Source organism: Emiliania huxleyi, assembly GCF_000372725.1.
Source record: "Emiliania huxleyi CCMP1516 unplaced genomic scaffold EMIHUscaffold_37, whole genome shotgun sequence".
Lineage (NCBI taxonomy): Eukaryota > Haptophyta > Isochrysidales > Noelaerhabdaceae > Emiliania > Emiliania huxleyi.
Genome location: NW_005199194.1, coordinates 212,776 through 235,911, shown reverse-complemented (window position 1 = coordinate 235,911; position 23,136 = coordinate 212,776). Strand labels below are relative to the sequence as shown.

At 68.8% G+C, this 23,136-nt stretch overlaps 7 protein-coding genes across 7 annotated transcripts in view; 3 read left to right on the top strand and 4 right to left on the bottom strand.

Annotated features, from left to right (window-relative positions):
- EMIHUDRAFT_421687 (hypothetical protein) overlaps positions 1-1,619 on the bottom strand; it is a gene marked incomplete at its 3' end in the record, with an annotated part of 3,748 nt that extends 2,129 nt beyond the window's left edge. The window contains exons 1-3 of the mRNA XM_005771868.1: positions 974-1,619; positions 320-407; positions 125-192 (exon numbers count right to left, since the gene is read on the bottom strand). Of these exons, the coding sequence (XP_005771925.1) occupies positions 125-192; positions 320-407; positions 974-1,534 (717 nt within the window). The 5' untranslated portion in view covers positions 1,535-1,619. The remainder of the gene's footprint in view (positions 1-124; positions 193-319; positions 408-973) is intronic.
- A 566-nt stretch (positions 1,620-2,185) lies between these two features.
- On the bottom strand, positions 2,186-2,881 carry EMIHUDRAFT_209055 (hypothetical protein; the record flags this gene model as incomplete). The annotated part of the gene is made up of 4 exons (XM_005771867.1): positions 2,186-2,371; positions 2,444-2,536; positions 2,605-2,661; positions 2,765-2,881. The coding sequence occupies 4 exons, from the start codon at positions 2,879-2,881 to the stop codon at positions 2,186-2,188; spliced, it is 453 nt and encodes a 150-aa protein (XP_005771924.1).
- A 6,191-nt stretch (positions 2,882-9,072) lies between these two features.
- Positions 9,073-12,975, top strand: EMIHUDRAFT_415931 (hypothetical protein; the record flags this gene model as incomplete). The annotated part of the gene is made up of 2 exons (XM_005771866.1): positions 9,073-9,390; positions 9,489-12,975. Coding segments are annotated over exons 1-2 (3,795 nt in total), but the record flags the coding sequence as incomplete, so codon positions are not given.
- Positions 12,976-15,152: 2,177 nt separating this feature from the next.
- On the bottom strand, positions 15,153-16,603 carry EMIHUDRAFT_436067 (hypothetical protein). The gene is made up of 3 exons (XM_005771865.1): positions 16,449-16,603; positions 15,982-16,374; positions 15,153-15,879 (listed from the first exon to the last, which is right to left on the bottom strand). Exons 1-3 carry the CDS (start codon positions 16,557-16,559, stop codon positions 15,622-15,624), a joined length of 762 nt encoding a protein of 253 aa, XP_005771922.1. The 5' UTR covers positions 16,560-16,603; the 3' UTR covers positions 15,153-15,621.
- A 1,552-nt stretch (positions 16,604-18,155) lies between these two features.
- On the bottom strand, positions 18,156-19,274 carry EMIHUDRAFT_436066 (hypothetical protein; the record flags this gene model as incomplete). Its single annotated transcript, XM_005771864.1, has 1 exon — positions 18,156-19,274. A coding segment is annotated over exon 1 (1,101 nt), but the record flags the coding sequence as incomplete, so codon positions are not given.
- Positions 19,275-20,297: 1,023 nt separating this feature from the next.
- Positions 20,298-21,041, top strand: EMIHUDRAFT_209050 (hypothetical protein; the record flags this gene model as incomplete). Its single annotated transcript, XM_005771863.1, has 1 exon — positions 20,298-21,041. One exon carries the CDS (start codon positions 20,298-20,300, stop codon positions 21,039-21,041), a length of 744 nt encoding a protein of 247 aa, XP_005771920.1.
- Positions 21,042-21,527: 486 nt separating this feature from the next.
- On the top strand, positions 21,528-22,340 carry EMIHUDRAFT_65618 (hypothetical protein; the record flags this gene model as incomplete). Its single annotated transcript, XM_005771862.1, has 2 exons — positions 21,528-21,965; positions 22,038-22,340. 2 exons carry the CDS (start codon positions 21,528-21,530, stop codon positions 22,338-22,340), a joined length of 741 nt encoding a protein of 246 aa, XP_005771919.1.
- Between the last annotated feature and the right edge of the window lie 796 nt (positions 22,341-23,136).

Here is a 23,136-nt window from a genome sequence, read left to right as displayed (position 1 = left end):
GATTTAGGAAGAAGGGAGGAGAGTGAATATTGGACAGAAAGATGAGCGAGTGAGAGGTGAATCGAATGGGAGGTAACATCTTGAAGGGCTGAAAGGGAGGGAGGGAGGGGGAGGGAGGGGTCACCGCGGCGAAGGCGGCGTCGCGCGCGCGCGTCTTTCCCTCTGCGGTTCCGATGCCCATCAGAGCGAGGCCTGGCCGAAGAGGCGCGGGTGGGGTGAGGGAGGGTGGCTCCAGAGGGAGAGTGACTCCAGAGGGAGGGGGACTCGTGGCTCGAGTGACTCCAGGGGGGGGGGTGGCTGGCTGCGGGTGGCTGTACGCCTGAGGCACCCATCACCGACTGTACGTCTGCGAAGTCGACGTTGATGAGGCCGGGCTGGATGATGATGTCGCTGATGCCGACGACGCCCTGTGAGAGGAGCGGAGGGTTGGTGAGAGGAGCGGAGGGCTGGTGAGAGGAGCGGAGGGCTGGTGAGAGGAGCGGAGGGCTGGTGAGAGGAGCGGAGGGCTGGTGAGAGGAGCGGAGGGCTGGTGAGAGGAGCGGAGGGCTGGTGAGAGGAGCGGAGGGCTGGTGAGAGGAGCGGAGGGCTGGTGAGAGGAGGAGAGGAGGGTTGGTGAGGGGAGGAGAGGAGGGTTGGTGAGGGCAGGAGAGGAGGGTTGGGGCTATGGGTTGGGCTGGGCGGGCGGTGAGCGGTGTGAGGCGGGCGGCAAATGCGAAGAGGACGAGGGCGGCGGCGAGGGCGGCAGCGCGGGCGACTTGCGAGGAGGTGGGGTGGGAGCGAGAAGGGGCAGAGGGAGGGTGCAGTGGTGGCGGATGGGACGGCTGGCAGCTGGCTGCGGCGGCGGAGAGGGTCGTGGAGGAGGGGCCGGCGGCACAGGGAGCGAGGGGAGGGCGGGGCTGGCGGGAGGAGTCGCGGGGGAGGGAGGGGGGGCGGCGGCGGACGAGTGGCGGATGAGAGCAGGCGGCGACCGCGCCTGTCGCAGGATATCGTCTGCGACACAGAACGCCTCCTGCAGCGGCGTGCCCTCCTCGACGAGGTCGAGCAGCCGGTCGTTGGAGACGACGATCATCGCGTCGACGTGCTGCCTCAGCTGATCGATGGCCGCGTCCGCCTGCCTCATCCTCCGCTGCCCCTCAAACGAGAAGGGCTTTGTCACGACGCCGACCGTCAGCGCGCCCGCCGCCTTGGCCGCCTCCGCCACGATGGGCGCGCCGCCCGAGCCGGTGCCGCCGCCCATGCCCGCGACCACGAACACCATGTCAGACCCCGCCACCATCTTGGAGATCTCCTCGAACGACTCCTTTGCCGACGCAGCGCCCGTGTCCGGGGAGCCGCCCGCGCCGAGCCCGCGCGAAGTGCCGGCGCCGAGGCCGAGGCGATTGGGCGAGAGCGAGGCGTCGAGCGCCTGGATGTCCGTGTTCAGCGCCCAGTACTCCACCGCTCCCGTCTGCGCCTGGCCGAACTGGATCATCCGGTTGACGGCGTTGCCGCCGCCACCGCCGACGCCGACGACTTTGATGACGCACGGCGCCATCACGTCCTGGGCGGTGGGCGCGACGGCGCGCCGAGCAGGCGGCAGCGCCCGCGCCACGCTGGTCCCCGTCCGCAGCCCCGCGTTGAGGGCTGCGGCGGCGCTGAGGAGAGGCAACATAATATTTACGGGTGGACTCGCTCCAAAATTGACAAAAACAATTCTTCTTAGCCCCATAGGGGTCAGGACCCTGTCCTTCTCCCACCCCTTGTTTGGTGTGTCCGTTTTATTTATTTATTTATTTATCAGTCTCTTGCGCTAGCCCGATCCCGATCATCCGGCCCGCTGGGTGTGCTTCTTAGGACTTAGCTCCCCGGCCCTGGATGCTGGATGTGAGGCTAAATGACTGCGCAGTAGTCTGCACTCCAAGTGCTCCAAGTGCACCGCACAACAGTTCAACAATTCATGCTTGCCGGGTTGAGAAGCAGAGTCCAGAGAGAGAGTTGGCTTCTCTCTCTCTCTTGAAGCACGGCTCGAAAAAAGAAAAGGCACCTCAAAAGAATCATACTTCGCTCTAGCTCTTTCTGCCCCCCGCCCCCGAAACGCATACCCGTTGAGAGAGACAAACATTTGTTTGAGCACTGAGGCATATCACGTCGCCGGAACACGGGGACGGGCGGTTTCGACCCATCCACACACGCGCTCCGGGAGCTGCTACGGCTTCGAGAGCTGCTCGAGGTAGAGCTGCGACACGTCCTCCTCCACCGCGCCAAAGTCGACGGCCTCGCCGCACAGAGACTGTATGTCGTCGGCCAGCGTGGGGAGCAGCGGGTGCGCGTCTCGGTTGTTGAGCCACCGCGCCGAGCCCGCGTCAAAGTCGTACCGGAGCGGGCCACGCACCTGCAAAATGAGGGCGTGCGGCGGCTCACACGACCTGCTCTCGCTCTCTCGGAAGAGGCGGCCGGCAAGCACGCGCGCCGGTGACGAGAGCCAGAGCTGCAGGTTGGGCGCCTGCTTGTTGAGGACGAAACTCGCCTCACCAACCTCCAAGTTGAGCACGTCCGCCTGTGCGGTGGCCGCCACGGTCGGGCCTCTAAACGCCGCCACCCGTCTCCCAACGGCGCGCTGCGCACCGCACACTCGACGTCGATGCCGGCAGCAGGCGCTTTGTCGCCGAGCGTCTCGAGCACCTGCGGTCGCGCGGTGACGGCTCGGCCGCGTGTGGGCGAAATTCGGCGGGTACTGTAGTTGGCGCGGCGCCTCGAGGACGCCGTCGAGCGTGCGAGCCGCCACCGCGTGGTAGACCACGAGGGAGACAGCCGCGCCGGCTTCAGAGGAGGAGGAGGCGAGAGCCGGGCGCGGCCGCGCGCACGCGACGCGACGCAGGCTTCGCTGGGCTTGGAGGAGCATCAGCGGTAGGGGAGCGGGAGAGCGGGAGAGCGTAAACAGCTGTACGATGACTTCGGCCTGCTTGTCGGCTCCGGCGCTGTTTTCTTCTTCAAGGATAATACAACCTCCCCCGGCAAAAGGAATGAAAGTCACTCTGAAACAACACTAGGCACGAGGCAAAAAGAATTTCACCTTCAAACTCCCTCGTACAACAACTCATCCTACTTGGCCCCGCTGTTTTCTTTCTTTCTTTACAACTCATCATCCTCTCATCTAGAGAGAGAGAGCTGCTTCGCGTGTACAAGCGCGGCGGCGCACAGACGCAGACAGACCAAGGGTCCAAGGCGAAGCCGTGTATAAGTGGTGGAAGAGATTGGGTGTTTCCACAATCAGACCGTCCGTCAAGAGTGCTTGATTCACGGACAGCGAGTGTTAGAGTTGTTTGGTATTGCTAAAAATCTCTCTCTCACACAGCGAGGCTGCCCGCATGTTCAATCGTTGCCCGCAAGCGGAGCTCCCCACCGGCGGGCTTGAAGACACTGACTGAGCCGAGCGCGCCGGCGGCGGACCGCGACCGGCGCAATTCTTTTGCAATGAGCTTGCCTGCGGCGAGGGCGGTCGAGTGCACGGAGCTAAGTGCCTCGCCGCCCTCTCGCGGGAGTCGCTTAGGCCTCGACAGGCCTCGACACCTCTATCCCTCGACAGCAGCTCGACACCCTCGACACCGGGCCTCGACACCTCGACACCAGGGCTCAGGGAGGGTGTAGAGGATGTAGAGTGTAGAGCGGTTTGGAGCTGTAGAGCTGTAGAGCGCTGGAGAGCGCTGTACAGCTGTAGAGCTCTACACCCCCGCCGCGGGACGAACTGCGTGCGTTGTTTGTAGAGCGATGTAGAGGCGCTCTACAACGTGAAATATCTACAACAAACTCTGCATCATAAGCGGCGAACGAGGCACGGTCGCTCTCCGACATGAGGCGCGTTGCACTTGCCAGTGCTGCCCTGGCCTTCTCTCTGCCCGCCCAGTGGGTGGCAGGTGCCTTCTGCTGCTGTGGCATGCCGCACGGCTGCGACTGGCAGAGTGACTCTCTGTGTGTCAGTGATAGTCAGGGCCGTCCATCAGAGCTCCAGTAAGCTCGGAGACACCCCATTAGCGCGGCTCGACCTCTTTGAGTCACTGCCTTCCCGCCGGTTTGGCTGTAGAGCCCCTCTACAACAAACTCTACAGCACAATCGCGCTCGACTACATCGCTCTAGAACGCACGCAGTTCGTCCCGCGCCGGATGTAGAGCTATAGCTCTACAGCGCTCTCCAGCGCTCTACAGCTCTACAGCTCTACAGCGCTCTACACTCTAAAACATCCTCTACATATACCCTCCCTCAAGGTTGTGTGGACATTGACATTGTGAAGGGACTAGAGTCTAGACTGCCTGTTGTGGCTGGCCTCAGGTCCGACACAAGCCATTCTTTTCTGCACGGTGGGTGGGTCGATCGAGATAGTAGACCCGGACCTGTGCAGCGGGCAGGCACGGTAGGTTCACCGTACTGTGCGCCGTCTCTCATGTTTGCCCTCGGGCGTCTGCCACTCCCGATCTCCCGTCTCGCAGTCCCTCGCCCACTCTCGCCCCACCATCATGCCGCCTCGCGGTCGTCCACTCTCTTCGTTCCCCCTCCTGCAGAGCGCCACCCTTACCCCTCTCTGTTGGGGTTGCTAATTCTTTTTCACCTCACAGTCAGTAGCGCTGCGGCGCGGCCTCAGCGACAGGTGGCGCAGCCCGCGCGAGAGAGCCCACTGGCTGTGTGTGTGCGCGCCAGTGCCTACCCCCCTCCCCCCCCCCTGCGGCCATTCGGCCCCCCCGCTCGCCGCGCGCCAGCGCGCGCCGACCCTCGCTCGCACCGCCAAGCATGCACATTGGCCGTCTCCTCGACGCCAAAGCTCAGACGCGCAGAGACCCCCCTTCAGCTCTCAGCCCCTGTCGACCGCGCGCGCGCGCGCTCCGCGCGCGAGCCTGCGCCTCAGGCAGGCCACTCGCGCCTGACTCGAACCGTCACCCTGCTCGCAGGCGCGCTCGGCGCGCACCAGGCTCCACCGCGATGCCTCGCGCAGATCGGCGACGATCGGGCTCTCACAAGCGGAAAGAGGCTGCAGAGTCCGAGGCGCCCGAGGCGGCGGAGGAGGCGCCCAAGCCAAGTCGGCTCGTCGTTGCGGCGGCGGCTCCCGAGGCGCTGGGAGATGCGCGATGGGCCCTAGCGTGCATGTCGATGTCGCCCCCCGAGGTGGGCCATTCCATTGTGGCGTCGACGGGCGCCGCAGGCGGAGGAACGCCATCCAGGAAGGCCGTGCCGACGTCGGCAGGATCGGGGCTAGGATCGGGGTTGGTGTGTCGCCGTCGCGCCGGCTGTGTGGCGATGGCGGGGTCGAGGTTGGCGTCCGTGACCATGCAGCTCACCGTCGTCTGTCGCCTGCTCTTGCGGGGGCGATGGCAGCGGCGAGATCGAGCCGAATGGTCCGAGGCGGACTCGGTCGGCGTCGAGCTCTAGTTCTTCGCGCTCGCAGTTGGCGAGGCGTTGTCCGGCGTCAAGGACTTCCTCCGTCGTCCGACTCTGCCTTTTGTTGAGGGCAGACTCTCTGCGTCGCGCTTCTTGCACTTGGTGCGCGGCGGACAGAGACAGCGTAGGTCACGGGGTCCGGTGCGCCCTCGTGGTGTGTCTTCAGCACCTTGGACGAGTCCTTGGGACGATCTTCCGCTGGGTCGTCCGCGCATTGGCCAATGGCATTGCGCCGGGCGGGGACGCGGGGAGGCGTCGCTCTTGGCCGAGTAGGGTCGAGTGGTGAGCGTGGGCGGACAGCGTGCCTTGCTTCGGCGCCAAAAGTACAGAGTACGACGGCGAAGATGTTTGGTCTGAAGAGATTGGCCGGGAAGACGTCACCGCCGGGGGGCGGCGGTGGAGGGGGCGGCGGCGGAGGCGAGGGAGTAGGTGGCCGGGGCGGCGAGGGGGGCGGCGGCGGCGGGGGTGGCGGCGGCGAGCCGCCCGACGACGGTGGCACTGGAGGCAGCGACGGCGCGGACAATGCTGCCGGGCAGTCGAGAGGCATTTCGAACCGGCGCTTACGCCTCGGCGGCCGGTCGATGGAGGATGTTGTCGACACACTTGTCGACGCAGCGAGCTCTTCGATCCTGGGTGGCACCGTCGTCGCTGGGTTTCTCCCCGAGGAGACGATGCAGCTGACGACGACGCAGCGGCGCCGTTGCCGCTGCCACGCGCGCGCGAGACGTGCAGACAGGGTTGCCAGGTGAGAGCGAATGGCGCGGTTCACGCCTCGCACAACAGAGAGAGAGATGCGCTCTGCATGGTGGGACATAAAAGAGAGCGAGTACTTGGGCGAGTAGGCCGTTGTTGCATGTTTGCCCTCGGGCGTCTGCCACTCCCTCCCGATCTCCCGTCTCGCAGTCCCTCGCCCACTCTCGCCCCACCATCATGCCGCCTCGCGGTCGTCCACTCTCTTCGTTCCCCCTCCTGCAGAGCGCCACCCTTACCCCTCTCTGTTGGGGTTGCTAATTCTTTTTCACCTCACAGTCAGTAGCGCTGCGGCGCGGCCTCAGCGACAGGTGGCGCAGCCCGCGCGAGAGAGCCCACTGGCTGTGTGTGTGCGCGCCAGTGCCTACCCCCCTCCCCCCCCCCTGCGGCCATTCGGCCCCCCCGCTCGCCGCGCGCCAGCGCGCGCCGACCCTCGCTCGCACCGCCAAGCATGCACATTGGCCGTCTCCCTCGACGCCAAAGCTCAGACGCGCAGAGACCCCCCTTCAGCTCTCAGCCCCTGTCGACCGCGCGCGCGCGCGCTCCGCGCGCGAGCCTGCGCCTCAGGCAGGCCACTCGCGCCTGACTCGAACCGTCACCCTGCTCGCAGGCGCGCTCGGCGCGCACCAGGCTCCACCGCGATGCCTCGCGCAGATCGGCGACGATCGGGCTCTCACAAGCGGAAAGAGGCTGCAGAGTCCGAGGCGCCCGAGGCGGCGGAGGAGGCGCCCAAGCCGCAGGGCTCGTCGACCGGTCGCTCGCGGAAGCGTGCGCGCCGGGACTCGACGTCGACGCCTCAGCCCGACGACGAGCCGGCGCCTCAACAAGATGGAACTGCGGCCCTTGCTGACGAGGCGGCGCCCGACGCCGAGATGAATGGGGAGGACGAGGAGGATCCGCCGCCGCTTCCGCCGCCGGGACGACGAGCGACGCGCTCGGGCTTGGGCAAGGACGACGGCTCCGTCGGCCCGTCGCCATTGGGGGAGCGAGCCAAGTCCGAGGGCGCTCAGCCTGGCTCTGGCGGCGGCAGCAGGTCCGCCGGGCGGCACGAGCGCGCCGCGGCGGCCGCGGCGGCGGAGCTGGCGTGGCTGCAGGCGGGCAAGAACCTGCTGGACTTTGGGGGCGACGTCGGCGTGAAGCAGGAGGCCCCGGCGGCGGCGAGCGGCGCAGCAGCGACCTCGTCCGACGGAGCCGGCCCCGCCCCAAGTGCAGCTGGGGCCGAGCCGGCTGCCGGGCGGGCGTCGCCGATGCAGCCGCGACCGCTGGTCGGCGCGGCGGCGGCGTCGGCTGCTGCTGCCGCCGCGCGCATCCAGGCGGGCTTGCCACGCGGCGCCTCCAAGCAGCCCGTCTCGCAGCCGGTCGGGTCGGGCGCGGCGGCCGCCGCCGCCTCCAGCCAACCCTCCTCTGCGGCGGCGGCGGCGGGAGGCTCGCCTGCGGGGGCGGCGGCGGGCGATGCGGCGGCGGCAGCGGCGGCGGCGAGAGCCGGCGGCGCGGCGGGGGCGGACGCCTCAGGCGCGGCGTCGGCCGCCGCGCGCTCGGCTTCGCAGCGGCAGCGCCAGCCGCGCCAACACGCGAGGAGCGCCGTGGCGCAGCTGCAGGAGGTTGCACGCCCGAGCGCAGCGAGCGGCGCCGGGCCGTCGGCGGCGCCAGAGGCGTCGCCAGCCGAGTCGCAGCCGCAGCCGGCGACGTGGGCCATCAAGCAGTGGCGCAAGCTGGCGGAGCCGCAGCGCAACAAGACGCACTGGGACTACCTGCTCGAGGAGATGGAGTGGCTCTCAAAGGACTTCAAGCAGGAGGCGGCCTGGAAGGCGGCGCTCGCGCGCAAGGCCGTCAAGGCGGTCTCGCGATGGCACGCGGAGCGGGCGCAGCTGGAGTCCAAGACGCACCGCTCCGAGGAGGCGCAGACGCGGCGGCTGGCAAGCGCCATCTGCCGCGAGGTGCTCGACGTGTGGTCGCAGGTGGCCCGCGTGGCGGAGTACAAGCACAACCAGCGGGTGGAGGCGGCGCGGCTCGAGACGCGCAACAAGCAACTCGACTTCCTTGTGGGGCAGACGGCGCGTTACACGTCGATGCTGACCGAGGGCCTGACGGGCGGCGGCGAGGAGGAGGGGGAGGAGGGGGAGGGCGACGAGCGCCGCCGGGCCAGTGTCGAGAAGGTGGACCGCATCGCCGAGCTGCAGAGGCTGCAGCAGGAGGCGGAGGCGCCGATCGACGAGGAGCTCCTCCGGGCGTTCGAGGAGGAGGGGGAGGAGGAGGAGGAGGAGGAGGACGACGAGTTTGCGACGAGCGGGGAGGAGGAGGAGGTTGACGAGGACGAGGGCGGCGGCGACGCCGAGGAGGCGGAGGCGGCCGCCGAGGCGGCCGAGGAGGCGGCGCCACCCGCAGAGGAGGAGGGCGGCGACGGCGCGGCGGCAGCTGCGGTCGCCGCGCCCGCCCCGGAAGACGTCGAGATGGCGGACGCTCCCGGCGCATCGTCCGACGCCGCCGAGGCGCCTGCGAGCAGCGCCGAGGCGGCGGGCCCCGGCGATGCCGCCGCTGCCGACGACGACGCGGCGGCTTCGGAGGAGGCTGCAGCGGGAGCCGCGGCGGGCGGCTCCGAGGGCGGCGGCGCAGCAGCATCGGGTGGGGGTGGCGGTGCGGACGCGGACGGCGGCGACGAGCCGGAGGACCCCGCCGAGGACATCGATCTGGAGGCGGAGGCAGCCGCCGCGTCGCACGCCGGCAAGTCCAACCGCGAGCGGATGGAGTCGACGATGGCGGAGGCTGCCGAGCTGCGGCCGACGGGGGACACGCTCGCGACAGCCAACGTCAAGGTGCAGGTGCCGTTCCTGATCCGCGGCACGCTGCGCGAGTACCAGCACGTGGCGCTCGACTGGATGGTGTCGATGTACGACAAGAACCTGAACGGCATCCTCGCCGACGAGATGGGGCTCGGCAAGACGCTCATGACCATCTCGATGCTCGCGTGGCTGGCGTGCGAGCGCGGCATCTGGGGCCCGCACCTGGTGGTGGTGCCAACGTCGGTGATGCTCAACTGGGAGATGGAGATCAAGAAGTTCTGCCCCGCCTTCAAGATCCTGACCTACTACGGCACGCAGAAGGAGCGCAAGCTCAAGCGGCAGGGCTGGTCCAAGACGAACGCCTTCCACGTCTGCATCACGTCGTACAAGCTCGTCATCCAGGATCAGGCCGCCTTCCGCCGCAAAAAGTGGAAGTACCTCATCCTCGACGAGGCGCGCCGCGCGTAGGGCGCACGCGGGGGGAGCGCGCGCGCGTGCAGGCAAGCGCGGCGACCTCCCACCCCTTCCCTCGCCTTCCCCGCGGCGCACAGGCGCACCACATCAAGAACTTCCGCTCGCAGCGCTGGCAGACGCTGCTCAACTTCAACGCCAAGCGGCGGCTGCTGCTGACGGGCACACCGCTGCAAAACAACCTGATGGAGCTGTGGTCGCTGCTGCACTTTCTGATGCCGCACATCTTCGAGTCGCACAAGGAGTTCAAGGACTGGTTCTCCAACCCGCTCACCGGGATGATCGAGGGCGAGCACGCCGTCGACCAGGCCGTCATCGAGCGGCTGCACGCCATCCTGCGCCCCTTCCTGCTGCGGCGGCTCAAGAAGGACGTCGAGAAGAGCCTGCAGGACAAGGTGGAGCACGTCGTGCCGTGCCCCCTCTCGAAGCGGCAGCGCGAGCTCTACGAGGACTTCATGGCCTCGAGCGCCACCCGCTCGACGCTCGGCTCGGGCTCGATGCTCGGCATCATGAACGTGCTCATGCAGCTGCGCAAGGTGTGCAACCACCCCGACCTCTTCGAGGAGCGGCCAATCCGCTCGCCGCACGCGATGCAGCCGCTGCTCCTCACCGCGGGCGCGTGCACTGTGCGCGCGCTCGAGAGGCCGCCGCTCGAGAGCGGCGCGTGCTTCGACCTGCTCAACCTCAACCTCGCGTCGTACTGCGACCTCGACTCCTACGACGCCTACCGCATCTCGACGCTGCGCGCGAAGCCAGTCTACCTGCTCGAGGTGTCCACGCGGCGCCTCTCCGCCGAGCCCGCCCTCGCCTCGGCCGGCGTCGCCTCGTCGCTGCCCGGCGCGCCGCCGCCCGACAACTACATGGCGCCGCCGACGGTGCCGGTGCTGTCGCCCTTCCGGCCGCTCGTGCAGGCGGCGCACGAGCGGCGGCTCGCGTGGCGGCGGAGCGTGCGGCAGACGCTCGCGCACATCAACGAGCTGCGCTGCACGCGCACGCCGCTCTTCGGCTACGGCTTGCGCAAGTCGTGCGCCGTGCCGCTCGTGGCGGAGCGCCTGGCCGCGCTCGCGTGCGAGGAGGTTGCGCCGCTCGAGGCGCCGAGCTGCCTCTCTGCGGCGGGCGAGCTCGTCCTCTCCTTCGGCCGCCGCTTCGAGTCGTGCCGGCCGGAGCTGGAGGCGTTCACCACGCAGATCGGGCGCGCGTGCGCGCCGCCCCCGCGCATCTCGACGCGGCACGACCCCTCCGACGCGGCGGCGGCGAGGCGGACGGCGGTGCAGGTGGCGGCGGTGCCGCGGCCGCGCCTCGCGCTGCTGCAACCGGTGGTGGTGCGGCAGTCGCTCTCCTTCCCCGACAAGCGGCTGCTGCAGTGGGACTGCGGCAAGCTGCAGGTGCTCGCGCGGCTGCTGCGCCAGCTGCACAGCGGCGGCCACCGCTGCCTCATCTTCACGCAGATGACCAAGATGCTCAACGTGCTCGAGGCGTGGATCTGCATGATGGGCTTCACCTACCTCCGGCTCGACGGCTCGACGCGGACCGAGGACCGGCAGCGGCTGATGGACCGCTTCAACCTCTCGCCCAAGATCTTCATCTTCATCCTCGCCACGCGCGCCGGCGGGCTCGGCATCAACCTCACCGGCGCCGACACGGTCATCTTTTACGACAGCGACTGGAACCCGACCATCGACGCGCAGGCGCAGGACCGCGCGCACCGGATCGGGCAGACGAAGCAGGTGCACATCTACCGCCTCATCTCCGAGTCGACCGTCGAGGAGAACATCCTGCGCAAGGCGAACCAGAAGCGGCTGCTCGACTCGGTCGTCATCCAGGCCGGCTCCTTCACCACCGACTTCTTCAAGGGCGGCGCCGAGGGCGTGCGCGAGCTCTTTGGCACCGACGCGCCGGCGCCCGACGAGGCGACGGCGTCGGACGCCGCGCCGGCGCCGACGCCAGCGCCTTCGCGCAAGGCCCGCGGGGGCGGGCGCTCGTCGAAGAAGGCGTCCACCGACGCGCCTTCGCCCAGCGAGGACGCGGCCAGGGGGGGCGGCGGCGAGCCGGGCGGCGGCGAGCCGGGCGGCGAGCCGAGCGCCGAGGAGCTGGAGGCCGCGCTGCTGAGCGCGCAGGACGCCGAGGACCGCGAGGCGATGCGCGCCGAGGCTGCCGAGGCGGCCAACGACGCGGCCGAGTTTGACGAGTCGATCCCCTTTGCGGAGGAGGCCGACGCCGACGCCGCGGGGCGCGCCGCCGCCTCGGCCGCCGACGCGTCCGCCGTCTCGGGCAACGAGTCGGACTTTGCGGCACGGCGCCGGCCGGCGGGGGGCGGCTCGCGGCTCGCCGCCGGCGCCGACGGCGGCACGCTCACGACGAGCGGCGCCGGCATGTCCGCCGCCATCGACGCGGAGGACGCGGCCGACTTTGGCGAGGTGGCGGGCGTGACGGACGCGTCGGTGGCGGAGCAGCTCGAGGCGGCGCTGACGCCGGTGCAGCGGTACATGCTGCGCGTGCTCGAGGAGAGCAACGAGGCCGCCGCCGCCGAGGCTCAGGGCGAGTTACAGTGGCAGGAGTGGGAGATGGAGCGGCTGGCGCGCAAGCGGGACGAGGAGGAGGCGGCCGCCGACGAGGAGGACGAGGTGCTCTTTTACACCGTCTCCGAGCCGCAGGCCGACGGCGGCAAGCGCAGCCACAAGGGCAAGCGGCGGCGCGGCAACGGCGCCGCCGACGACGCCGACGAGGAGGGCGGCGGCGCCGCCGCGCCGCCGCCGGCGTACAAGTCAAACGTGGTGCAGTACTTGCAGCAGCAGCTGGCCCGCTCGGGCCTCCAGCAGACGGCGGAGCTCGTCTCGCTCGAGGAGCAGCTGGTGCGCTCGGGCGCGGCGACCGACCTCCGGCTGTGGGCGCCGCCCGCGCCGCCCGACCGCGACGAGGACGAGGTGTACGCCGCCGCGCCCGCCGAGTCGTCGGATGCGGACGAGGACGAGCTGCCTCCCGGCTCCTTCGCGTCGCTCCAGTTCTCGGCGCTGGTGACCGAGGGCGTGGCCGGGCTGCAGCGTGTGCGGCAGCAGATCTCGGAGCGGCGCGCGCGCGCGCGCGAGGCGGCAGCCCACCCGCCAAAGGACGCCGCCGGACGCAACTCTGGGCGCGCGCGCAAGGCGCCCAAGAAGCTCGGCGACGAGGACGACACGACGGCGTACGGCGACGGCTACGACGGCGGGCTGGGGCTGCTCGAGCCGCCGCCGCTGCCGTACGAGCCGCCCCCCTCCGGGGGGAAGCGGTCCCACAAGCGGCGCCCGCAGCCCGGCTACCCCGCCGCCTACCCGCACCAGCAGCCGGGCGCGCGGCCGCGGCCGGGTCAAAAGCCGCCGCGGCCGGGCGTCGCGCCGGCGGGCGAGGCGCCGTGGTCGGTCGAGGAGGACACGGCGCTGCTGCGCGCGGTGCACGGCTACGGCTCGGCCAACTGGGAGCTCATCTCGGACATCGTCTCTTCGCTCGCGCCGCAGCGGTACCGCTCGCCGAAGGCGTGCCACGACCGCTGCACGTACACGCTGCTGCCGCACGACGAGGGGCCGCGCGAGCCGGGCACCACGCTCTCCGACCCGCCGCCGCCCGGCGGCGCGGGCCCCGCGCCGCCCGGCTCCATCGCCGCGCTGCCAACGCCCTCCCTGCTGGAGACGACGCCGGGCCCGCTGCAGCCGCCCGGCGCCGCGGTCGGGCAAGCGATGCGCAAGCTCGAGGCGGTGCGCGCCAACGCGCTGCAGCCGATGGCGCTGCAGGTGGAGACGACGCAGCAGGTCAAGCTCTTCGCGCTCCTCACCAAGCTCGTGCAGACGGCCCGCATGGTCGAGGCGTCGCACGTGCCCCGCGCGCTCCCGGTCGCGGCGCCGCACCGCTCACAGGAGCAAATCACCGCCCAGCTGATGCAGCGCCAGCCCTCCGCCAGCGGCGGAGCCGGAAGCAGCGCCGCCGCCGCCGGCAGCGCCGCCGCCGCCGGCAGTGCCGACGCGGGCAGTAGCAGCGCCGATGCCGGCGGCGGAGGCGCCGGCGCCAGCAGCAGTGCCGACGGCGCGCCAGAGCCGATGGCTGTGGATGATCCGGCCGCGCCCGCCCTCGCCCCGCGCCCGCTCTCGCCGCGGTCCCTCGCGCCCTTCGCGGCCGAGACTATCGCTCGCGCTGCCGCTGCGCCCGTGCCGCCACCCCTCGGCGCGCAAGGCGTCCGGCTCGCGGGCGGCGCCGACCCGTTCATGAAGCCCTTCTCGCCCGTGGCGCGGTCGCAGCAGCAACAGCAGGCGGCGGCGCAGGCGCAGGCGGCCCAGGCGCGCGGTGGCGGGGCCGCTGCCGCTGCCGCCGCCGCCGCCGCCGCCGCCGCCGCGCACGCTGCCGCCCAGGGCAACAAGTTTGGCGGCGCGGCGGGCGGCAAGGCCAAGATGCCTGCCCAGAGGAGGCCGTCTCAAAAGGCGGCCGGCGCCGACGGCGCGCCGAAGAAGTCGGCGCCGCGCGGCTCGAAGAAGGCGGCCGCGGCAGCGAAGGCGGCCGAGGCGCAGGGCGGCATGCCGGGGGGAGGGTCGCTGGCGGTTGGGCCGAGCGGCGGGGCGCTGCCTGGGGGCGGGGCTCCAGTCGGGCTGGCGGCCGCGCAGCAGCGCGCCCTCCCGCCGCACGCTCAGCAGCAGCAGCAGCTGATGCGGCAGGGCTCGTATGGCATGGTGCCGGGCGCGCCGCCCGGGATCCCCGCCGCGGCCGCCGGCGCGGCCGCCGTCGCCGCCGCCAACCGGTCGGCGAACGTGCAGGCGGCAGCGGCGCAGCAGCAGCGGCTGCTGCCCGCGGCGAGCGCCGCCATGGGGATGCCGCCGATGCGGCCTGCAGGCGGGGGTGCGTCCCCGCACGCGTCTGTGATGCAGCAGCAGCTTCCCTCCGCTTCGGCGCTGCCCGGCGGGCAGCAGGCGCAGCAGGTGGGCGCGCCGGGGCAGGTCGTTCGGCCACCGACCAAGGGGCTGCCGATGTCTGTGCTGCTCGAGGTGATTCAGCAGCACCCGGCGCTCAAGAGCCGCATCCACGAGATTGTCTCGCGGAGGGACCTCTCGGAGCCCGACAAGATGGCGCAGATCCAGCTTATTGTGCGGGAGGCGGGCGCTGCGCCGTCCAACAGCCAGTGAGGGGCGCAGCGCCTCGCGGGAGCTCGCCGCGGCGGGAGAGTACCGCGCGCTCAGCGGGCCCCCCTTGGCTGACAGAGGCGCGAGCGGGCGCTCCGGTCAGTTGGTGTCCTGTCAGTCAGAGGAGTTGTGTGCCAGCGGAGCTTGTCAGAGGGTGTCTCTTGACTCTTGATTCTTATACTGTTCTTACTCGCGGGGGGCGGTGCCGCGGTGGAGACCAGGATCAGAGCTGGGCCTGGGGCGTGGGGGTATGTGGGTGGGGCCCAGCTCCAGCCTCCAGCCACTCTCCACCAGGGACACACACACACATCACAGTTCACACTCACGCACAGTGGCCCGCACACCGACAACGACACGACACACAAAATACGAGGTGATATAGGGCAACCAACACATCAAGCCGATAAGGCGGGGCCCTGCGGCACGACCAGGACCCCCCACGAGAGACGATCGCGACATACACATCGAGATCGAGGTGTTTGCGCGCGCGCCCGAGAGCGGACTCTCGACCAGCGCGGCGGGCGGTCTCGGCTCGGTCTCGCGAGCTCTCACACACAGGGACACACACGCGAGGCGCAGTAATAAAAAAAACTGAGCTCGCGGGGGGCGAGAGCGCGAACAAAATAAAACGGAAAAGGAGGGGGAGGACATAAATCATCTGACACAACAACACGGGGGAAGGGGTACCAACTACCATATACTACACACCACATAGTGAGAGTGTGTCACAGTGTGTGTCGCGGTTCAACCCCCGCCCCCCCCTTCTGACAAGAAGAACTGCAACTGGGCGGCACTGTCACTAACTGAATACGACATCTGAATACGACATCTACTGTCTACGGTGAAGCTGCTGTGAGCGACGAATGATGTGTGTGAGTGAGCGAGGAGACCGCGGCGCGGTCGGGGAGCGGGTCCGGGGCATGCGGAAGAAAATCGAAAGGCGGACGGCAGAGGGGAGGGGCAGCCCCTCCGCAGCCGAAAACCGGAAAAGGGGCCGTCGCAGGACGCATGCGGGGAGCAGGAGGGCGTGGCGGCACCACGGGCCAAGGCTCGCAAGTGGCGGCGCGCCTCGGCTCTAGACCACCTCCTGCTCCAGCGGGGGCGGCTTGGGCAGCTTGGCCGCCTCGTCCTTGGGCTCCGCCTCCGCCTCGCCGTCGGTCGAGCGATCCGAGGACTGGCTGGTCGCGTCGGCGCCGTCGAGGCGACCCGAGCCGGCGGCGCGCCGCAGCTGCGCGAGCCTGCCCTCGTCGAGGATGGAGCCCACCGGCCGGACGTCTGGCGAGGCGCCCACCGACCATCGGCTGCTCATGCTCGAGCGACGCAGCAGCCACGACTGCGCGCGGCGGGGCGGGGGCGGGGTGTGGAGCGCGGGGGCGGGGCGTGGAGCGCGTGCGCTGCGGCAGAGGAGAGCGGTGCGGGGGGGCGGCGGGCGGACCTTGTTGGTGGCGAGGCCGTGCTTGACGCCACCGACGCCGTGCCGCGGCCCCGCGCTCGCGTGCTTGCTGCCGTGCTTGGTGCCGTGCGGGATCGGCGCGTCGGCCGCCTTGCTCGTCCCCTGCTGCAGCTTGCCAATCTGCAGAGGCCGACCCGTGCGGCCGCCCGCCACCGCCTGGTCGATGTCGTGCCGCAGCACGGTGACGAGGTCCCCAAAGAGGAGCTTCTGCACTGTGGTGCCGTTTGCGCAGTACTCAAAGGTGCGCGGGAAGATCTCGTCCAGATGCCCCTCGATCGCGTCGTTGATGCGCTTGCAGGCGCCGTCGCGCTTGGCGTAGATCTCCGCGTACAGCCCGAGCATCGGCAGCATGAGCTCCTCCTTGTCGCAGCACGCCTAACGGCCGAGGCTCCGGGGCGGATCACAGACGTGTGCGACGGCTGCCGGCGACCCCATCGGCCCCGCCCCACCGTCCCTCCCGCATGGCCCAGCCGGCAGCAGCTCAGCGAGCCGTGAAACACCTTGATGGCGTCCACGAACGACTCGGTCACGCCCTCCGGCGCCATCGGCTCCAGCGCCATCCCCTCCGGCTCCTCTCCGCCGACCTCCGACCGCCGGGCCGCGCCGCTGCCGCCCGTCGCATAAAACATGCGCTCGGTGCCGTTGCGCGCCCAGAAGGACATGAGCTCCGCGCGGCACCAGCAGCGCTCGTGGTAGGACGCCTTGTTGCAGACGGCCCCCGTGTCGGCGTGCTTCACCGTCGGGCAGACGGTCACAAAGTACTTGAGCAGCGAGGCGAAGCACGGGAGCGAGTTGATCGCGAGCGTCTGCACGGAGCGGCACGACTGCGAGATGGAGATGACGTCGACCCACAGGAAGATGTCCTCGAGCGGCACCTTCTCGAGCGCGGCGATGGAGCGCGCCGCCTTGACCATCACCGCGTACTGCTCGCCGCGCGGGTCCGGGTCGCCAAACGCCAGCCACTGGTGCGAGAAGAAGACGGTCACGTAGCGGGTGAAGACGGTCTCGATGAACTGGGACGTCGTGTCCACAAAGTGAAGCACGCCCTTGTCGCGCAGCGCCTAGAGTCGCGCCAGACAGACCGAGCTCAGACCGCCCCCCCGCTGCGCCGAGGCGCGCTCGCCGCGCCTCTCGCCTCGTGCGACTGCAGCGACCCAATCTCGAGGAAATCGCTCGCGCGGATGAGCGCCAGCGGCGCCTGGATCTCCTTGAGCGCGTCTACCGCCGAGACGATCTGCTTCTTGATCGTCGCCTCCGCCTGCACGGGTGCGGGGCCGGGGCTGGGAGGAGAGGCCAGCTGCGAGGAGGCTAGGGTGCGAGGAGGCTAGGGTGCGAGGGGGCTAGGGTGCGAGGAGGCTAGGGTGCGAGCCGCCTCCCGCCGCTCCCCCCCCCCCCCCCCCTCTCTTCTTTCCTTGTTTCCCTCTCTCTCTCCGCGCGCCTGCCGCTCGAGAGCCCGCACGGTATCTCGACTGTATCTCGACTATATCTCGACTATATCTCGCCTGCCGCTCGAGAGCCCTCTTCCTGCGCAGCGTGGCCACGATCCAAAAGGCGAAGGCGCCGAGGATGACGGCTGCCGCCATCCCGCCGACGGCGGCGGTCACGATGAGGGCGATCTCCTCGTTGCCGCCTCCGCCCGTGTCGCGCACGATCTGCGGCAGGCCGAGCTGCGCGCGGTAGATGTCGAGCTGCGTGTTCGTGGCGGCGGGCTCCTGTCCGTACAGCTGGAGCGGGATGGCCTGCCACGCGTCGGAGGCCGCCTCGCACGCCGCGTCCGCGCTCTCGGCCCTCCGCCGCCTGGCTGTGCCGTGGACGTAGCTGTCGGTCGCGTCGAGGAGGGAGGACATGTACAGGCCCAGCCCGGGCACGCGCAGGTCGAGGGCGGCGTTCGGGTGGTTGAGGGTCGCGTCCACGACCTCGAGGTACTGCCTCGCGACGGGCTCGTCCCAGCCCCGCTCCACGAGGTCAGCGATCGTTTCGTTGTCGAGCTGCGAGAGACGGAACGGGTCGGACACAGTCCACTCCTGCACGTCCGGGTTGGACTGCTCGGGCGCCGACACGTACGTGAAGAGCTCAAAGAGGAGCTGCTGCTGGATCGCGGACGCCTTCGAGCTGATCGCAAAGCCGAAGCCCGACGTTGCCAAGAAGGGCGCGCGGCTGACCAGCCCGCTGCTCGTGTCGGAGGCGTACGGGCAGGTGGAGCGAGAGGGGCAGGGGACGCCGGGCGCCTCCACGCGCGCCATGGTCGCGTTGGGGACGTTTCTCGTGAGCATGTTGGTTGTGCCAAACTTCGTGTCCTGCGTCTTGTAGACGAAGCCGGGCAGGCTGATCCATGTCGAGCAGCTGCCATTTTTGAAGTAATCCCAGGCATCCTTGGCGGAGACGCCGGGCACAGCCACGTCAACCAGCCGCTTGTACAGTGCGAGCGCCGTTTCAAAGGAGAAGGACGACGGCGCGTCGGGGTAGATTTGGCTCATCGCCGCCGCCGTCAGCTTGGGCTCCAAGGTGTCGGTGTTGAAGAAGGCGCCCTGCGGCGTGCCTCCCAGCTGCAGGTGCGGCGCCGCGATGGCCATCAACACGCCAAAGACCGAGAAGTGGCCCGCCGGCCCGAGCGCGATGCAGGCGCCGTGATCCGGCTTGCCGTCTCCGTTCATGTCGGTCCCGTTCTGCGACTCGGCGAAGGCCACCCACTGCTCCCACGTGTCCAGGGTCGTGTTCCCGGCCAGGTCCTCGCGGACCACTGTCGCCATGTAGTCGGCGTCAATCGGCAGCGAGTAGACCTTTGAGTCGTACGTGGAGGTACCCTGGCGGATGGCGGTCGCCACGTCCGCCCAGTCCAGGTCCGACCACGTTTGACTCTGCTCCACTTGCGTGGAGAGGTTGGCGATCCCGCCACACTGGACCAGGTCAGGCACCTGGTTGCCCTTGATCACGTAGCCTTGGTACACGCCGGCGCCGTTGCACCCGGTTTCCACCTTCCCGGCGTCGGCGAACACCTCGGCCGCCAGCGAGGGGTTATCGCCAGATGGACGGACGTCCCGCTGCACGAAGTCGACCACGGCGCCCGTGAAGTTCTCAAACTCCCTCGCCCGAACGTACAGGTTTTCGAGATTGACGCCGCCTTTCTCCTGCAGCGCGACCACGGTGACCGTCACGCCCGCGTAACGCTGGTCCGAGAGCTGGCACTGCTGCTCCGCGCCGCGCGCGGGGCGCCAGGCGAGCAGCAGTAGCAGTAGCGACGGCGCCTGGCCCTTCATCCCGGACTCAACGAAAAGGCGAGCGTGGCCAGCCAGTCGTTTGGAGAAACCCGTCACGCGGCTGCAACCTGCAAGTATATCGGTAGCCCCCGGTGCCTCCTGCGTCTCAGCGGGTGATTTTGGTTTTTGCGTGCACAGTGAGGGTTGTGCGTTTCTGAGAGAGAGAGAGATTTTTAGCAATACCTCAACCAAACAACTCTAAACACGTTGTTTTGTTTTTGTGTTTTGTTTTTGCGTTTATGTGAACAGTGAACTCACTTGCTAGTAGAGCTGGTTTCTGTTCAACCTCTCTGTGAACACACGTGCTCATTAACGACCGAGCGCGAAAAACAGCCAAGGAACGCACGCAAACCTTGTTGGGGCGCCGCTGGGAATCTGTACTATGTCCGCCCTCTGCACGCTCGCGCTGACCTTCCTGCCGGCACCCGTGCCCCCCGCGCTCGGGGCTCATGGGGTCGCGCACGCCGCCCGCCTGGCATCCTCGGCAATCTCGCACGACAGCGTGGTGCTGCATAGCAGCTTCATTGCCGACACTCTACATCCTCTACACCCTCCCTCAGGCGCGGGCCTACTGGTGCGCTCTCCTAGTTCTCCTGCTCCTCGGTCCTAAAAAGAAAGAAAGAAAACGGATACCCAAGGGAGGGATGGAGGACGGCACGCCGCCACCACACAGGGATTTTAAGGAGAGGGGTGTGATGCGCTAGCCGTCACCCACCCTTGGGCGTCCGCCTCTTCCTATCTCCCTTCGCAGTCTCTCGCCGATTCTCGCTGCAACCTTCATGCCACCTCGCGGTCGTCTCACTCCTCGGTCCTGTTAGAGAGGCTTGTACATATTGTAAGAATTCTTTCGGCGCCCTTGTCGTGCCAGTGTGTGCTGTGAGAGAGGCTTGTATTTTAAGATTCTTTCGGCGCTTAGGTCCCCCCCGGTCCCGTGTAGCCAGTTACCAGGTAGTGCCTGCGCGCGGGGGCCCAGTCCAGTGCCCCGTGTTGGTGCGAGGGAGTTTTTCGGTGGGAAGCGGGCCCGCAGAGGTGCGAGTTGACATGCTGCCGCCACAAATCAACACGTTCGCGGCAAGGCGCCGGCTCCTCCAAGCCTTTCTGCTCGCGAGTTCCGTGCGCAACTCGCCGGTTCTACACGCCGCGGCCACGGGCGCGGGTGCCTTCAGCGCCTACGAGATGGAGATGGAGCGAGCGGAGCCCGGCATGCCCGCGGCTCGTGTGGCTGCAGCGCTGGCGCGCGATGAGGCCCTTCTTGCCAAGGGCGTCCTCCCGATGTACCCATTGCTCTCCGAGCGGAGAGACATCGCCGCCCTGCTCGAGGACGAGGCTGCTTTTCGGGCGCGCATCCTCGCTCGCCCAGGCGCAAGTTCGAGCTCCAAGCGGGGCCAGGCCGCGCGCACGCCAGCATTGGCCACTCAGATCACCAGGATGGGCACCCAGAAGGTCGAGCCGCCGCCTCTTAGTCTCGGGGCTCTCGCTCTCGGCTACTTTGAGAGGCTGTCCACGGCGGCGGCCGACCCTACCGCCGTCATGGCGGCGGCGCGCGAGTACCAGGCCGCAGCGCGGGAGGCGAACGCGCTGGCAGAGCTTGCCCAGCGCAACCGCGACAGCGCCGACTCGCCGCGCGTGGGCGAGTACCTACGAGGTATGTGCGAGGCGACCCGGCGATCGGCGGCGAGCCTCGACCGGGTGGTCGCCCTGCTGCCGGCGCAGCGGCAGCCGCTGTCCGCCGACGCCGTGGATCGGCTGATTGCGGCGGAGCAGGAGAGGACAGGGCGGCAGTGAGTAGAGTCAGGGCGAATTTCCTTTTTGGTGCTCCTCCCGCTCGCCGGCTCTCTCCCGACAGCACTTGGTCTTGGAGCACTTGGAGTGCTCTCTGCACTACATGAAAGAAAGAAAAAGAAAGGCGTGAACCGGAGGACGGCACGCCGCATGCTAGCACACATTCTTGGAGCACTTGGAGTGCAGTCATTAACCTCATTGAGCCCGATTTCTTATTTGCTTTTGGTACCTGTGTCGAACCTGTGTCGGTGAGAGAGAGTTCTTTTTGTTGAATTCTTATTTGCTGAAGCTCGGGCTGGCTCGCTGGCGCCGCCACGCTTCTTCCAGAGCGCTATTTGTCGTTACTAACTTCGGGTTCGTTCCGCAGACCGCATGCCGCTTCACACCCTTGTCCTGCTCGCCAGCGCCCTCTCGCTCTCGCCGGCGAGCTACGCTCCGCCGCCGCGAATGCTGGCTCCCGCCAGCGTCAGCAGGAGCGGCCCGGTGGGGATGATGGGCCGCAAGTTTGAGAACAACAAGCTCAAGATGGCCAAGACGGCGCTGGCCTACGCCAAGAAGGCGTCCTACATCGGCAAGAAGGTGGTGGTCGCCGTCAAGGCGGGCGGCGACGACCCGAGCATCAACCGCCAACTAGCCGCTGTCATGGCAGAGGCGAACGCGCTCAACGTGCCCAAGGACGTGGTCACGAAGAACATCAAGCGGGCGATGGACACCGACACGGCCAACTACGACGAGCTGACCTACGAGGCGTACGGGCACGGCGGCGTCGGGCTCGTGATCAACTGCCTGTCAGACAACAAGAACAGAGCAGTGTCGGAGGTCAACATGGTGATCAACAAGAACGGGTGCAAGGTGGCGTCGCAAGGGTCGGTGCTCTTCAACTTCTCTCCGAAGGGGCGGCTCGTCGTCGCCAAGCCGCTCGACGAGGTCTCGCCACCGACCTCCCACCGAGGGCCAAACCCTTGCCAGCGGTTCACCACTGCGCGGTCGATGGAATAGGACTCGCTGCTCGACATTGCCATCGAGGCGGGCTGCGACGGAGACGTGCTGCTCGAGCCGCCCGACGCCGAGGCGGACGGCGAGGCCGCGCGCGCGGTCGTGCTCACCGAGGCAGCCGAGCTCGGCGCGGTGCAGGGTGCGCTGCAGGGCGCGGGGTACGACTGCTCGGGCAAGCTCGTCAACGTGCCGCTCGCGCCGCAGGAGGTGAGCGCCGAGGACGAGGAGGCCAACTTTGGCGTGATCGACAAGCTCGAGGAGCTCGACGATGTCGATTCGGTGGAGCACAACATGGCGCTCACATAGACCAGGGGGCTCGGCGGCGCGCGCTGGCCCGTGCGCCGTGGTGCGTCGACGCAGTGCGTGGAGCACGCGCAGCAGCGGACCGGGGCCAGACGAGCCCCGCCGCGCACTTCACAGCACGAGAGCGCTGGCGAGTGTTATAGAGATTAGGCGGTGCCTCGAGCGTTTCATAGATCACACCATATAAAGTTTTAACGTAACATGTCAACGCGGCAGGCGCACAGGCGGCCACAGGCCACAGGCTGAGCACAGGTGGGCGGGCCCGCCAGGGTCAGGCTAATACCTAAATTCGCTAAACTGCCACAGAGCACAGTACTCTGCTCAGTGGCGGCGCTGCGAGAGGCGACCGCGAGGGCGGGTGAAAGCTGCGAGACGAGGGCCCGCGAGTGCCGTTGTTCAGCCATGCGCGCTCGCCACCCCTGGAGTGCCTCGACGACCGCGCCGCGCGGCCGAGTGCCCACGTGCCCGTCGCCATCTGCTCCCTCTCGCGTCCCCAGACACCTCCGCTTCCTCCGGCGACATCCTCGCCCGATGTTGGACAGCGCGAGTGGCATCGGCCGCGGTCTGCATGCACATGCTTTTGCCTCACGCGTCACGGCGGGCTGCGTGCCTGTGAGGCGTCGATCCCAGCCTGGGCTCGGGCGACGGAGCGCAGAGCGACGGAGTACCTCGCCATCGCCTCCTCGCCCGCCTGGGGCTGCGCGGCAGGTTGCGTGCCGCCCTCCGGAGCGGCGCGAGGGGCGAGGGGAGGCGTGGCGGCGGGCGGGGCGGCGTCTCGTGTCGCGTTGGCGGTGGGCAG

What these genes read in the sequence shown, in the direction of transcription:
- EMIHUDRAFT_436067 (XM_005771865.1), bottom strand. Translation starts at nt 16,559, where the DNA reads ATGGCGCTGGAGCCGATGGCGCCGGAGGGCGTGACCGAGTCGTTCGTG. An exon ending in TGGGCCATGCGGGAGGGACG is followed by an intron (nt 16,375 to 16,448) that starts GTGGGGCGGGGC and finishes CTCGGCCGTTAG; the next exon opens with GCGTGCTGCGACAAGGAGGA. An exon ending in ACGGCCTCGCCACCAACAAG is followed by an intron (nt 15,880 to 15,981) that starts GTCCGCCCGCCG and finishes CGCCGCGCGCAG; the next exon opens with TCGTGGCTGCTGCGTCGCTC.